A 15,970-nucleotide genomic window follows, 5' to 3' on the forward strand; every position below is an offset into this window, starting at 1 on the left:
ATTTTGGCTTCCGAGAACAGCGTTATATTGGGGTAGAGATGTAGTTGCATTTTACCCAACATCACATTCACTGTGCAGTGATGCCAGCAAGTACACGGGGACCAGGACGGTGGAGAACAGGGCCAGGAGGGGCAGCTAGAATCAGAAAAGGCACTGTATAAATGAGGGGACAGACTCCCCAGTAAAGGACAGCTGCTTGGCTCTACATTGTCAGTGAAATGTGGCTCTAAAGCTGGCTTAACTAGCCAAGGGAAGATCCTCCCAGTGCAAGGTGGATACTTTAGTGGCATAGAGCCAATGCAGGGGCTCTCACACCACCCTTCCTCCCTGCTGCCAGTGTAGCAGGAGAAAGATGGCCTGCCCTGGATGCCCCTGCACTTGAACTCTATTGCTCTTTAGCCGCATTTTTATCCCCTCGGGCCATTGCAGCCTGGTATAAATTAGGGCACCTTTCATACTACTCCAAGAGCAAAGGGATCGGCCCCTGCACGAAGAACACAAAGGTGAGATTTAAGCCACCTTTTCACAAACACATGCTGCCAGCCCTACATGCACCCCCTGTACTTTGACTTGGGCCAACAGTCTGGCCCTAGACTGAATCCCATGTTGATTCTCTTTGTGATTTCTAGAGCCAGCATGCTCTGCCTATGGATCTTAAGATCATTTTTCTAACTGCTGGTGCCATGAACTCCTCCTAGTATTGCAGAATCCAGGCATGGCTTTCTGCCTTTCATACTCTTTCCAGAAATAACGATTCTAAAATTGAAACTTAGCTGGCAATTCAGCTTTGATGGGAACATCCAGCCTTGTGTGATGCTATCCTGCAGTTTCCTGAGGCATCGAAAGTCCTGAACTAACTTCAGGGCTAACGCAACTTTACCACATCACGACAAATTATCTGCAATACATCCTCCTTGAAGTACTGACAACAACTTTGCCTCAGAGGGCACACATTTCCAAGGCTGCAAGTTCTAATTCCACTTTCAGTCTTTCGCAGGGTGGGCTGGCAAGGGTGTCATAAACAGATAGTTAAGGGTTAATGTCTCTTTTACCTATAAAGGGTTAAGAAGCTCAGTAAACCTGGCTGACACCTGACCAGAGACCAATAGGGGGACAAGATACTTTCAAATCTTGGTGGGGGGAAGTCTTTTGTTTGTGCTCTTTGTTTTGGGGGTTGTTCGCTCTGGGACTAAGAGGGACTAGACGTCAATCCAGGCTCTCCAAATCTTTCTGAATCAGTCTCTCATGTTTCAAACTTGTAAGTAATAGCCAGGCAAGGCGTGTTAGTCTTATTTTTGTTTTCTCAACTTGTAAATGTTCCTTTTTTGCTGAGAGGATTTTACCTCTGTTTGCTCGAACTTTGAACCTAAGGCTAGAGGGGGTTCCTCTGGGCTATACGAATCTGATTACCCTGTAAAGTATTTTCCATCCTGATTTTACAGAGATGATTTTTACTTTTCTTTCTTTTTAAGAACCTGATTTATTTTTCCTTGTTTTAAGATCCAAGGGGATTGGATCTGGACTCACCAGGGATTGGTGGGGGGAAAGGAGGGGGAATGTTTTAAGATCCAAGGGGATTGGATCTGGACTCACCAGGGATTGGTGGGGGGAAAGGAGGGGGAATGGTTAATTTCTCCTTGTTTTAAGATCCAAGGGATTTGGATCTGTGTTCACCAGGGAATTGGTGAAGTCCCTCAAGGCAACCCAGGGAGGGGAAAGTTTTGGGGGGACAGAGTGCTCCAGACACTGGAATTCTGGATGGTGGCAGTGTACCAGATCTAAGCTAGTAATTAAGCTTAGAAGTGTCCATGCAGGTCCCCACACCTGTACCCTAAAGTTCAGAGTGGGGAAGGAACCTTGACAAGGGGCGTCACTGAACAGAAGCCTTCTTTTCCAGAGGGGCAGGGAATGCTGTCACGGTGAACTCTCACTCCCTTCCCACTAGCTAGCACTCCAAATAGGAGCCAATACCCAGCTCTGATGGAGGCGGCTAGAGCGGTCCTGATAAAGGCAGGGATGCAGTAGGAAAGGGAGACTGGGGTTTGAGCCCTGTCACATAGGACTGATCCTTGCTAGGAGGGGAGACTTTCCTGACTGCTGCCTTTTCCTCCAACCTCTAACTCCGTGCCCAGAATTCTATTAGCTTCTCGGTGACCACGGAGATCAAGGCACAGAAGGAAATGAGAGGCTGGAGGGGGCTCCAGCTCCAAAGTCCCATTTGGGAAAGGCTGCAGGACAAAACAGATGAGTGATCTGAGGCAGGGGATTAATGGAGGTGGGATGGAGAAGTGTTGTGATTGTGTAATGGAGGAGCAAGAAGGAACACACTGAAGTGAGATGGAAGGTGTGTTTCATAGATTAGAAAGTTGAAAGGACCATTGTGATCATCTAGTCTGACCTCCTGCATAATACAGGCCATAGAACTTCCCTGAATTAGTTCCTGTTTGAACTACAGCTTGCCTTGATTTAAAAATTGTCAGTGCCACTACCACCCGCAGTAAGCTGTTCCAGTGGGCAACTAACCCTCACTATTAAAACTGTAAGCTCAGCTACTGTAGAGGCCTTGCTGGGGTGGGCTATCGGGGGGACAAGCTAGTGAATCCTCACCCGCCCTTGCTATACCTAGGTAGTCAGTCACTTTTGGAGATAGATCCCTTCTGTGAGAAGGAGCCAGTGAAGAGGCATTGCTGCTCAGTGGCTATTACAGGGCCCAGGTAAATATGGGAATACCAGAATACTTCAACACGCTTCATGCCTCCACTCTCTTCTTATCAGGCTCCTTCAAACAAACCTGCCTGAGAACCTTAACTGGTCTGGAAAGCAAAGGCCATTTTCCTCTCATTGCTGGGCTGCTGATGGATCACTCAGAGCAAGCTGCACTCAAGTATCAACAAGGCATCTATTGAAAGGAAGAGAGCAGGAGAGAGACAAAGCTGCTGCATGTCCAAACAGGTGAACACAGAGAGTAAAGAAAGCCCTTCAAAGGGATACATTTGAGCAGTTTAGTCCCTTACGTTAGACTATAGCAAGGGAGCAGGAGGAATAGCTCAGTGGTTTGAGCACTGGCCTGCTAAACCAAGGGTTATGAGTTCAGCCCTTGAGGGGCCCATCTAGGAATCTGGGGCAAAATCAGTACTTGGTCCCGCTAGTGAAGGCAGGGGGCTGGACTCAAAGATGTTTCAGGGTCCCTTCCAGGTCTAGGAGATAGGATCTCTCTTATTATTGAAGTCTGTTTAGAACTACCTTAATCAGAGTATTTTGTTCAATTGCAGTGTTAACATGGGAGGTGTAATTCCAAACTGGACCACTGGGCAGCTACTCATTGTGGCTCCCCCTTGGCAGACCAACACCATTCTGCTATGTAGGATGCAGGAAGAAAACACAAGCAGTGAGGCAGGGGCTGCTGAGAAGATGACTGGGTAGCTCACTGTGACTGGAGAACATTTCACCTTGATTGGATGAACTACTGGACAGCCAAAAAAACCCAACTGAAAAGGTGTTCAGGCAAGTCAAGGTTGAGAAGAGTACCGTAGAGACAACAGACCTGCTCAGGGAGGCTACGGAGACAGTAATTTCTCTTGGTACAAGCCACTGTTTCAGTTTTATTGAAAGGAAACTTGCCTGAGAAGCTGCAACAAATGTTTCTGTGCTAGACTATTGCAGCCCTTCCTTCTGTCCACAGTGCAACAGCTGCTATGTGCAGATCAAAGATAAAATGGGTGAGGTAGGACTGTATCATTAATGCCATCCCTTTGCAGCCCTTCCTTCTGTCCACAGTGCAACAGCTGCTATGTGCAGATCAAAGATAAAATGGGTGAGGTAGGACTGTATCATTAATGCCATCCCTTTACCCTACAAAATTGACTATACTAGGAAATTGTTCTTAAATACCAATTTTAAAATGGTTTCCAGTAATCTGGCATTGCTCCCTGAATAGATGGGGCATAATTTGATTCAAACAGCTTTTGGAAACCATTATCGAGACTAGCCAGTTTTAAAAAGTGATTTTCAGTCTTTTGTAGTGTAACTGGGATCTTAAGTCTTAGGCCCATCAACCAGCAGAGACTATATTTACTCTCACAAAAACATAGCTATTGCCATTGTGTTTCCTAAAATGGATGGATAGAATACAAACACAGATCAACCAAAAAGAAAACCTTTTCAAAATAAAAGTGTGCTAAAACCTAAAGTACACAGGAATGAACAATACTCCCTTGTGTCTTCTATCCTTTCCACTTGTATCTAGTACCAGATACTTCAGAGCAAAGCATAAACCTCTTTATTATTACTATAGCATTTATACTGCAGTAAATCTAGACATCTCAACCAGTTTAGGAGTCCCGTTGCGCTATGCCTGCACAGTGCTTAAACTGAGTCCCTGTCCCAGAGAGCTTTCTATACCAAGTGTTTCTTAGTCAGAATTGGATTCCTTTTAGAAAAGGGGAATTTGAAAATTAGAATCCTGTTTCCTTTCTGAGTGAGGCTGTTGAGAAAGCGTCCTGTCCTGTCGGCCCTCTCCCTATCCCAAAGCACATTTGGCTCCCTCTCTCTGGTTTTCTTGTATATGTTTCAGTCCCAATGACTGACACCTCCATATTTCTATAATCAAACTTTCCCCACAGTTAACACTATTTGGCTCTCGCTCTTGTTATCCTCAGCACAGAAGCCGGTCTCCATAGTCGACTGGAGTTCTGAATTCCCGCTCCTGCCCCTAAAGGCAGGTCTCTCCAGGGCAGCATTGAGGCAGACTGCTGTCGGGAAAGCAGACACGGTCATTGACGGTGCTTTGCTTTCTTTTTCATAAACAGAGCACACAAATCTTCCAGGCTGTCAAACCAACACCATTCACAAACACTAAACTAACTTTACAAAAACATTAATGATAGTCATCAGAGGCCCTTAGGACATAAGGGGGCAAAGGAGAAAAAGTCAGAGGTCTACCAGAGAACTACACTATTTGCTCAGTCACTTTAATCTAACTACCTTGGTGTCAGGCTGTGGTCATGTCTCAGGGACAGTATCAAACTGAATGTCTTCTCATGCAAAAAAACCAACAGAACATTGAGATATAATGTACCTTGCTCACTTCTCTTGAGAGGTGAAGTTTCCAGGCACCCCACAGCATCTTGGAGGCTAAATCCCACTGCAAAGGCTTCTCCCAGTTGCTTGGAAAGTAGAGAGAACCCTGTTCTGCCAGTGCTCATACTACATAGCAGCTCACTCTGCACAGTAACTTCCAAGAGGAAGTGGTGTGAAGGCCACTTCCTGTCTGCAGAGTTCTCTGGCAGCTGAAGTCATTTTTAGTTAATGCCACTCAGGAAATTTACCCTCCATCTCCAAAAAATTAATTTTGTTAAGAGAAGGAAAAAAAAAGCATTGAGCACCCTTAACTCCTATTAGTTTCAGTGGCCTCCCTCTGAGAGAGACTAGGGGTCTCCTCACTTTGCAGAAGGCACGCAATTCCTAACTGCCTGCAAACACAGTGGCTGTGGCGGTGCCACACTCTGTACTGGAAGGAAGAGACACACCACAGCAATGAGCCTGCAGCACTCTCAGAGGAGCTCTTGAATTATACAAGGCCACCCGGACCTTTTAGCTGAAGCACCAGATCAGCTGACCTGTTGAACTGTAACATAAATCTTACCCAGGTGGCATATAACTAATAGCTGTTATACAGAGAGAGAATGGTCTCAGCCAGCCATGGCACAGGTATCCTGTACTGTTAATCACTCTGCACTGTTCTGTAGTAGGAGTCTCAGAGATCAGTGTATTTCCTGCCCTTAATCTTGCCATTCATATGCCTACAGCAGTTATGGTCAGTTTAACTTCTGGTTTAGAACTTCAGCCTGAGTTTTACTTAGGAATGGACATAGTTAATGCCTCCTAAAAAGAGAAAAAAAATCTAAATAACCACTTCATTCATTACTTTTAAAAAGATGCATTTAATTGGTAGCTAAACACTACGGACCTGCTCCTTCCTTAATGCAGGCACATAGCTCTTAGGAATGCTGATAACTGCACCTCCAAGGGGCAGATTTACTGAGGTTCAGTCTCTAACATATCAATATTATACCTTGGTACCATTCGGATTTATCACTTATTCACCTGACAGGTCATAACTGATTTATGAAGTCTAAGCAAACCTTTTATTTCAATACTCACTTATTGTACAATGAGACTGTTCCTTTTTCTTCTTTTCCTACAAGACACCAGCTTAAACAATGTCTTTCTGGGCAGGGGACTGAGTGAACATGGGGGCACTGGCACTGCTATGGTGATGGGCTCCTGATAGCTATCTAGGCCAGAATACAGTTTCTAAACTTCAGTGAAACACAGTTTGGTCCTGTCCAGCCTGGCCAACCAAACTGTGTTTAAACTAAATTAGCCTCAATTAGTTTTAATCCATGTTTAAAACCTATTAAGCAAACATGACATCTGTTGACCTAGAACAAGTGGAACCAGACACTGAGCCTACGTTGTCCCAGTCTTTACAAAGGACAGAAGATTTGCAGTTTCAGTGCCTGAATCCTTGAGTCTTGCGGGTCTTGGTTCTCAAAGGGCACACTGACAGCCCTAGGGTAGCAGGCATTGGGCATTTTGCCCATTCTTCTCTTCAGGTTGGCATGTGCACAGTGCGGAGGAGCTTACATGAAACCAAGTAGGTATTACACACTAGATGAATATATTGTGTTATGTTGTCTATTCTAAGAGATGCATTATCAGTGGCAAGCAAGAATTCAACTGTTCGGCTCCATCCATACTAAAAGGAAGTGATGCTGATAAAATCCACAAGTACCAAGCTACCTATGGATCCCTAAAATCACTAGTTTTGAAATATGTGCAATCACTCCTCATATCATACAGACACCTCACAGCGCCTGATTCTCCACTGCATTGCAGCTTGTGCAGTCATTTACACCTGTGCGGAGCCAATGTAAAAGGCTATCATTCAGATCTAGTAGCTTTTTAATACTCCCTTTAAACTTAGCCTGGTGCTGTCTTGCAACCTATAAGATGAAACTGATCAATCACTGTCTGAGATGAGTAAAGTCCAAAGAACAGACAAACAGCTTCAGTGGGGCAAAGATTTTCAAAATTCTTTCCACTGTAATGATCAAAAATATTATTGTTACTAGTCAGGGAGATAAGGGAGATGTACGTGGTATATATATTGGCCTCAGTATGGGAAGCAGATGATCTATGGAGTGCAGGTCAGAGGTTTGTGTCCAAGGGTGGCTTAAATGACCATCTGTACACTCTCCTCATCCTGGCACTACCTCTGACCAACCTAGCTCCCTGCTTTCAACAAATTGGAGCCATTTTCAATTGGCTTTATTCAGCTGTTTGTAAATAGCCTCAAGAGGACAAAAACAAAAAGGATTGGATTACCAACAGGAATGTCCTGATCATGACTATTTCCTCTGGCCACACCTCTTTCCCCTCCTACCCCAGCAGCAGGAAGTGATGCATAAACCCCTGTGTCATCTCTGCACCACTGGAGGACCACGCTTGCGCTGAGGTGATCCTGCCTGGGCCTGTTCCACCAGATGTCAGGGCAGTTTATACCAGCAGTGTGGTATAAAGTGGCTGCGCTGCATTGGAGGGCCTGGACCATAATTTTTATCTCAACAGTACGCTTTAAAGTAACACTGTGAAACTGCTTCAGAGCATTTTGAGCAGCCAAGCAACAGCCAGTTGGGGAGGGGAAGACAAGAAAAAGTAAAGGAAGTGAGAGAAGCAGAAACAAATGACCTACTTGTATTCTCAAGAATTTCCCCCCCAGGGATTATCGTGCCCTCAGAAGTCTGATACCAGGGACGCAGGCTCAAACTCATTACCCGCCCACTCAGCCTCCCAGAGCTCAGCAACTCTTTGCTCCAAAGAGAACACGAGGGGCAGGCGCAGTGCCTGCCAGGAGAGAGATAAGGCATTCTCCTGCCAAACTGACAGAACGAAGCTGAGCTTTTGACACACGCCTCTCAGAAAAGCCAAACGAAGGTGGGAACTGCCCAGTGAAGGAGATCAGCCTAGTTTGCTAGGATGCCCCACTCAGGAGAGCAACCATTCTGGGAGTGCTCTTTATACCCGGTATCAGCATTTATTCCAGAAGACACACTAGGCCATTTAGAGCTCTGGGGACAACTCTCAGCACATCATGCTGAAAGTGCCCTCCTGGGTAGGGTTTTCTGTCTCCTGGGGTCCACTTCGCTCCTTATGAAGGTCCCAAGATCACCTGACTTTTAGTTGCTTTAACTACACATGAAGTTGCCTGTTGTAATTCTGAGATGCACTGGACTTTTGGAATCCTATCAACACTCCATCTTTCACTGGCTCCTAGCATGGTCATTGTACAAGCATTTCCTCCTTCCTGGGAAGTGACAGCAATTCAGTTCCACGCCCTCCACATCTCCCCTGTGACTGGAATAACCACACTAAGGTGCATTGGCAGAGCTTACTGTGTGTTCGGAGTCTCAGGACTCAAGTTATGGGCATCAGATACATCAGGGTTGAGGTGCATTGGGAGAATGGTGAGAAGGGCCATGACCGGAAAAGTTGAAGGTGCTGCAGAAAAACATGAGGTACCTTTGGAGAGGTGGTGCAGCATTTGGATAAAAGGAGGTGCTGCAGATCCAGACTGAGCAGCGCTGGAGGGAGGTTACCAGAACTTGAATACCAGCTACAGTAGAGTGGCTCTCTCAGGATGGACATAAAATACGCCATTTTGTCAGCAGTTTGGGTAGGAAAGACTTTGGAGGACATAAGGAGAAGACCTGCAGGATTCAGGGAGAGAAGCACAGGAACACGTAGGGATCAGGGTTGAGGTTTACTTGTGGAGTTGGCTGTAGGTATCTTGCACTACGAGCATGCAATATGTCTGCTGGCTCTAGTCATACTGGCTCTAAGCATAAAGTTACAGGCAATGTGGTTCAGTGGGTAGAGCATCACCCTAAGACTTGTGAGACCTAGGTTCTATTTCCAGCTCTGTCACTGACCTGCTGTGACACCTTGGGCAAGTCACTTCATCTCTCTCTCTCTGTGCCTCAATTTCCCAATCCACCCTTTGCCTGTCTTGCTTCATTAGACCAAGACATCTTTGGTGCAGGGCCCCTGGAGCCCCTAGCACAGTGGAGCCCTGATCTTGGTGAGGCCTCCAGGCACTACTGGAGGCACAATCCTTCACTTTCACCAGCACAGAATTCATACAGAAAATAAAGCAAACCGTTGTTCTGGTGGGTCCCCGACTAGGTGGATCTGCACATTATCCTCATTTGTTCAATTGCCTGTATCACATGGACTCCTAAACTTAGCAAAGCATTTCTTCTCAGGAGCCCAAAGGCAGATCTCCAAGCCAGACGCAGGCATTTGCATTTAATAGCACATTCAAAAACAGCTCGGTACAGCCCTTAAGAACAAGTAATTAAAGGGAGTATCACTGCAGTACAGCCTCTCATTAGCAGTGTAATTAGTCTGCTGAAAATAATTAACATTCCTTTCTACAAAGAGAACAGAGGACCCATTACATTCATTACATCAGCTCTAAACAAGCAAAACAAAGGCCCTAGAAGAGGGTCTTCCATTCAGGGAGATGGAAAAACAAGTGTCCAACAACAATGCAGATGTTTCATACCTAGGAAAACAATGGAGAGGCCTCAGGGCAGGAGGCTGCCATCCAAACGGAATTCAACCTGTGCAGTGATGTTGGGGCTCAGAGAGATCAGTGCATGCAGGTGGATATGGAGGAGTGGTACATGTGATTGGTTGATATAAACATCTGGTTGATATAAACATCAAACATGCGATTGGTTGATGTATGTCAGGTGTGGGTATGTGTAAATGTTGTAAAAGTGATGGCAGGTACATAGATCATACGTAAGGCTCTGTGGCATGGCTGCATTAGTCATAGGAGTATAGTCGGGACATGTCTGATTGGTGTCTCTGTGTGTGATTTGTGTGCAGGAGATTGATACTTCTGGTAGTGAGCAAGTCAGTGTGATAAGTGGATGTGCTGTATGTTTCAGTGCATGTGACAGTCATAGGGAAGTGCATGACTAGGTGCCATTGGTGTAAGCATATTTGTGACTAGTGTATAATGGTGGTGGGGTACGCACTGGTGAGAGAGGCAGAGGAATGTCATTCTTCTTCAACATCGCCTTCCTGAACTCAGACTTTGAAAAAAAGCAGCATTGTACAGTCACCTCTTAAACCAGCTATGTTAGCTCAAGGACTTTCCCCACACCCAAAGAAAAACAGAGACACCACACATTCTGTGCCCTTCCATCTCTGTGATCAATTGACAAACCACTAGCTGTAACAAAGAAAGATCCTGCTCTCTCAACCTCTCCTGAAAGCCAAGTTTAAAATGTTCTCACTTTTAATTATTAACAGTTAGATCCACCCCTACATGTATAAAAATCCCCCAGTGTCAGAAGTCACGGCTATTAAAAAACAACCCACCCCAGGAAAATACTAGAATCCACCATTTCGTGACCTACATGCAGCCATAATCATAATCTTGCTCTTATGACTCACATATGCAAGTGAGGTGATAGATGTCTGTGTGTGACAGAAGCATGTGTCCAAAGGTTGTGCCTGTGATCAGTTAATGTGTATTGACTGTGTTAGGCATGTGCCTGTGATTAGTGTATGTTTGAGATTGGTGTATGTGTTCTGAATATGTTAGGTGTGAGTATTAATGGTTTGTAGCATGTACGAGAGCAAGGGATATAGGTCATCACAACCTTGTGCTTATATCTTCAATGTCTGCTGCAGAAGCTACTGTATTATCCCAAAATCCATGTGAAATTTCAGTGCCTCACTTGGCTGCAAAGGAGCCATGGTTTCCAACAAGCTGGTGTTTATAGTTTGTTCAGGGGACACAGCAAACACAATAAACATAAGTACCCACAGTTGCCTGTCTTGGGATTTCCATCCCATTTTTGAGTTGGATACATTTCCCTTGGTATGAGAGTTGAGCACTTATAAACCATTAAGTGGAACTGCCGTGAGGCTCAAGACCAGCAGCACAAAGGGCTCCACAGCTACATTGCTATGGAAACCACCCAGACACAAGTCAAAAGCCTGGCTTGCTTTGTCTGTGTATTTCTCCTCCTAATAAGTAATGTATTCTTCCATGTTTCAGAGGGGTAGCCCTGTTAGTCTGTATCAGCAAAAACAACGAGGAATCCTTGTGGCACCTGAGAGACTAACAATTTTATTTGGGCATAAGCTTTCATGGGCTATAACCACTTCATCAGATGCATGGAGTGAAAAATACAGTAGGCAGGTGTAAATACACAGCATGTGAAAAGATGGGAGTTGCCTTACCAAGTGGGGGGTCAGTGCTATCGAGGCCAATTCAATTAGGGTGGATGTGGCCCATTCCCAACAGTTGACAAGAAGGTGCGAGTATCAAAAGAGGGAAAATTATTTTTTGTAGTGACCCAGCCATTCCCAGTCTTTATTCAGGCCTAATTTGATGGTGTCAAGTTTGCAAATTAGTTCCAATTCTGCAGTTTCTCACTGAAGTCTGTTTTTGAAGGTTTTTTGTTGAAGAATGGCCACTTTGAAGTCTGTTATTGAGTGTCCAGGAAGACTGAAGTGCTCTCCTACTGGTTTTTGAATGTTACAATTCTTGATATCTGATTTGTGTCAATTTATTCTTTTGCGTAGAGACTGTCCAGTTTGGCCAATGTACATGGCAGAGGGGCACTGCTGGCACATGATGGCATATATCACATTGGTAGCTCCTGATGGCGTGGCTGATGTGGTTAGGTCCTATGATGGTGTCCCTTGAATAGATACGTGGACAGAGCTGGCAGCAGGGTTTGTTGCAGGGATTGGTTCCTGAGTTAGTGTTTTTGTGGTGTGGTGTGTAGTTGCTGGTGATTATTTGCTTCAGGTTGGGGGGCTGTCTGTAAGCGAGGACTGGCCTGTCTCCTAAGGGATCATCCTTCAGGATAGGTTGTAGATCCTTGATGATCTGCTGGAGACGTTTCAGTGGAGGGCTGTAGGTGATGGCTAGTGGCATTCTTGTCAACTGTTAGGAATGGGCCACATCCACACTAATTGAATTGGCTCGTTAGCACTGACCCCCATTTGGTAAGGCAACTCCCATCTTTTCATGTGCTGTGTATTTACACCTGCCTACTGTATTTTTCACTCCATGCATCTGATGAAGTGGTTATAGCCCATGAAAGCTTATGCCCAAATAAATTTGTTAGTCTCTAAGGCGCCACCAGAACTCCTCATGGTTTTTGTATTCTAACCACGCAAGGGGTTAAATTCTTACCCTAAACAGTCCGTCATCTCTATAGCTGCTATGATTACAGTGAGGGAGAGCCAGCTGAGAGTCTGACCGTCTGCAAGCTGGGAAAAAGCCTTCTGAGCCACAGGAATTCTAGGGGATGTGGAGGAGAGATGGGGGAATGCTGATGACTCTAACTGGCAGCATCCTTTGACCAGAGCTAATAGAGTGCTTTTGTCACTGCCCTAAATGCCAGAGCCGTAATGGGAACACAATAATGATGATGAATAGAGTGGTTGGAGGGGTTTTTAATATAAACCAGCAGCAGGAAAGGAGTAAATTATAAGAAAGGTCTCTGCAGCCTAATATGTGATTTCTGTGCTGAGGAACAGCTACCAGGTTGACAGCCCTGGAAAGCAAAGCCCTTTTTTCTCCTCAGTGCAGCCTTCCCTTATTCGGTTGTGCCAAAAAAACTCACTCCTGACCCAAGAGGATCTTCTTTGGGGGTGAGAGGGGAAATCAGACTCTAGTCTGGTGAATCTTTAGCCTCCCTGCTTAGGGTGCCAACAAGGTCACCAACCACGATGCTTACAACTGCCAAACAGCAAATGAGCTGAAACAACTAGCTCACTTCATATTGGCTGTGGCACAGCCACTTAACAACTTCTCTTCCACTGAGAGAGTTTGGGCTGGGAAAAATCCTTACTCGTGACTCAGGAACTTTCGGCAGGGGCACCTAGACTGTTTTTGAACACGGACTCACAAGAGATTGTTTGGCACATAAACTATTATTCAAGGTGCAAATTCCCCTCCCAAAGCAAAGAGCCACTACCCAACTAGCCCATCACATCCCTTCTTGTAGAAAACATCAGACCACTACTTCCCAGCTTAGCCCCGCTCATTTACTCACCCAGATAACAGCTAGTCCCAATTTTGCTGAGTGACACTGCTTCCTACCAGAACTGCTTGCAAGATGAGCAAAGGTTGCACAATCGCTTTCTTGGCCTGGAAAATGTCATGCGGCATTGCAACAGCCACAGCTTCCTGGAGGACAAGCTGACAGAAGTGGCAATCAGTCTTGTAGGGTTCCGTCTCTGTGGTTTTGGAAGTAGATCTGTCTGTATATTCAGTGGCTAGAACTCTGAACAGCCTAAATGGATGAAACACACAGGAGGCATTTGAGGGATGAATTATTCATAGCCTTGTTCAGCTGCCAATATCTCTGGGGTTCTTTATGCCCACACGGGTGCTTGATTTTTGTTTTAACAGTAATGGAAGATGGCTGGGCTTCCTTTGATGGTTCCTGAGGGCAAGCGATAAGCAGCACTTGCACCACTCATACCAGCTTTTTTAATAACCATGCTCACAGCTTCATCATTGACACAACACTTGGATTCATTCCAATAGCTCAGTCCACCAGCAGCTTCCTGAGGAACCCTGCTGACACCTGGTTTATCATAACCTTGCCACAGTGCTGGCCTGAACTTTACAGTTCAGTGGATGATAGTTTTCTACCAACTGAAGCACTGTTTTCAGCTGAATAAAGGGCAGCCAGATCACATTTGGAGCCCTAGGCAGCAGCTAATATTGCTTACCCACCAGCATTTCTGCAATCAAGCTCATCTCTTTCCCTCCCCAGCTGAAGGGAATTCATGAGAATCACCTGGTCCCCAACTGCAAATTCATCTGGACAATGGCGTCTGGATGTGCCATGTAAAACAGCAATTGTTAACTAAAGGAGAAGTATCTGTGGGACAGAGGAGCGGTTGGATGGGTGGTTAAGGGATGTCGCAATCTCTCTTTGGGCAGGATTTCCCCAAGGATCTCCTGGAGAGAGCTACTAAGAATGAGCCCCATTGGGACAGAGGATAAATCAAAGGAGGAATGGAGAGTTGGAGCATCCATGTGAGTTGCATATATTCCACATTGAGCTATTAGGGGGATTGCCTTGTTATAAACAGAGTTATAAGATAAGATAAAGAAGACCAGGAAGTACTGCAAGTACTGGGAGCTATTAATGAAAATTGGTCCACACTATAGAATTGCACTGGTGCAGCTAATAACAGTGTGCTTGAACTGCTGCAGGCTGTAACGATCAGAGCATCCATACTAGGCCTCCTGTTTTAGATGCACAAAACACACTGCAGCCCTGCAAGCACTGCGGGGTCTCTGGATTGTTACACTTACCCTGCAATGCCAAGTACAGGTGCCTGGATCAAGTATGTAAAGTCTACGGTGTCCATCAACCATTCTGATTCAGTAGCATTTTACCCCACTATGCAACTAGTGTAAATGACTATACAAGGCACAGAGTAATGGTGAATTGAGCCCAATGGATTTATACCAGTGTCAAACTGGAGTAACACAATGGTGAATCAGGCCCTGAAATCATGCATCAACTCTTTTGCTAAGCCAGGAATAGAATCCAGATCTTCTGACACACCCCTGTGCTTTAGCCACAAGATCTTCCTCTCTTTACCTGCTGTTTTCCTTTAGTCCCTAGCTGTTGTTTGTTGTGCATAGTTTTATTGGCCCTGAGTGCACCTGCTTATGCTGTATTAGAGAAGCAGTAACACCACAATATGTTTAACCAACTAATTATGAGTGACCAGAACAATGTGATGCAAAAGTAAAGAAAGAAAATCAGAGGCAGCATGGTTCAGGAACTCAGGAGACCTGAATCCGATTCCGTGCTCTGCCTCTGATCTGCACTGTGACCTTAAATAAGTCACTTCAGCTCTGTGTCTCTGTTTCCCCTCCCATCTTTTGTCCGTCATATCATCTATTTAGATTCTAAGTGCCATAGTTGCCAAGCCACCTGCACCTCAAACCCCTTCTCTCATCTCTCTGAGTGCCCCCCAAAGGTATTAGGCTTTAGGCCTTGTTCCCTCATCTCATCTCTGGGCAGAGAGTCTTAAATTTTTATTGTCCTTTGATCTTTTGAGTCCCAGCCTTGGTAAGCAATCTGTTTAACTTGGCTGGAGCCAAGGAAGTCAATAATTCATCAATTATTGCAGAGCAGCCTCACATCCTTCACAGTAAGCTCCTTGGACCAGGGATGCTTACTATTTGTACAGCACCTAGCACAAAGGGGTCCCAATCTTGGTTGGAGCATCTAGATACTCTTGTAGCCCAAGGGTAGCCTTCCTATCTCTCAGGGCCAGGGTGCCCCCTCCGGCAGTAGCAGGGTGTCAGTATGACCACCAGAGGTTTTGTCAGGCAGCCTGGTCTGCAGCTGCACAATTGCTCAAATAGCAGTTCAAACCTCGGAAGGAGGATTAAGCAAACCACCAACTGGCTGCTAGTTCAGGCCCCCTGGTGTAGGGTGAACAACAAAAGTCTATGGCTCAGGCCCTCTGAGTGCGGGCTGAGCAATTAAACGGTCTATATTGCCGGCCTTCTGGCCTAAAGATTAGAGCACAACCAGTCCCTGTACAATGCTGGGAGGAGAGGGATCTGGGGTCACTCTGCTCCACCAGCTCCCAGCCCAAGGCCCTAGATGTAGCAGGTGATCCCGGCCGGGGTCAGCAGGGAAATGTGATAGCTGCCTCGCATCCCAGCAGCACACCCAGACCAAAGTCTCTTTTGCCTGGGCTAATTCCTACTGGTTCCTGCTGGCACTGCTCCGTTGCCACTGGGACTTGACTCTCAGTGTCGCGATCAGGCGGCCCTTCCTCTAGTCTCTCCCTGGGGCCTTCCATCTCCTGGGGCAGTGGTTTGCCTTTC

The 15,970-nt window shown here is 45.7% G+C and overlaps 2 protein-coding genes across 12 annotated transcripts in view; both read right to left on the reverse strand.

Moving 5' to 3' along the window:
• RAD51B (RAD51 paralog B) overlaps positions 1-5,160 on the reverse strand; it is a 651,811-nt gene extending 646,651 nt beyond the window's left edge. The window contains exon 1 of the mRNA XM_030559741.1: positions 5,078-5,160. The gene's annotated coding sequence lies outside the window, so the exon portion shown is untranslated. The remainder of the gene's footprint in view (positions 1-5,077) is intronic.
• Positions 1-15,970, reverse strand: part of TMEM229B (transmembrane protein 229B) — a 65,061-nt gene that overhangs the window by 24,569 nt on the left and 24,522 nt on the right. For 3 of the 11 annotated variants that reach the window (XM_030559744.1, XM_030559746.1, XM_030559745.1), the window contains exons 2-3: positions 13,155-13,394; positions 8,584-8,771 (exon numbers count right to left, since the gene is read on the reverse strand). The exons of 1 other annotated variant lie outside the window; for it this stretch is intronic. In XM_030559744.1, the coding sequence (XP_030415604.1) occupies positions 8,584-8,760 (177 nt within the window). In that variant the 5' untranslated portion in view covers positions 8,761-8,771; positions 13,155-13,394. Of the gene's footprint in view, positions 1-5,077; positions 5,212-7,756; positions 7,847-8,583; positions 8,772-13,154; positions 13,395-15,970 lie in introns of those variants that run through there. 7 more of the 11 variants (XM_030559751.1, XM_030559752.1, XM_030559754.1 and 4 more) reach the window with 7 other exon arrangements.

Source organism: Gopherus evgoodei, chromosome 4, assembly GCF_007399415.2.
Source record: "Gopherus evgoodei ecotype Sinaloan lineage chromosome 4, rGopEvg1_v1.p, whole genome shotgun sequence".
NCBI classification, from domain to species: Eukaryota; Metazoa; Chordata; order Testudines; family Testudinidae; genus Gopherus; species Gopherus evgoodei.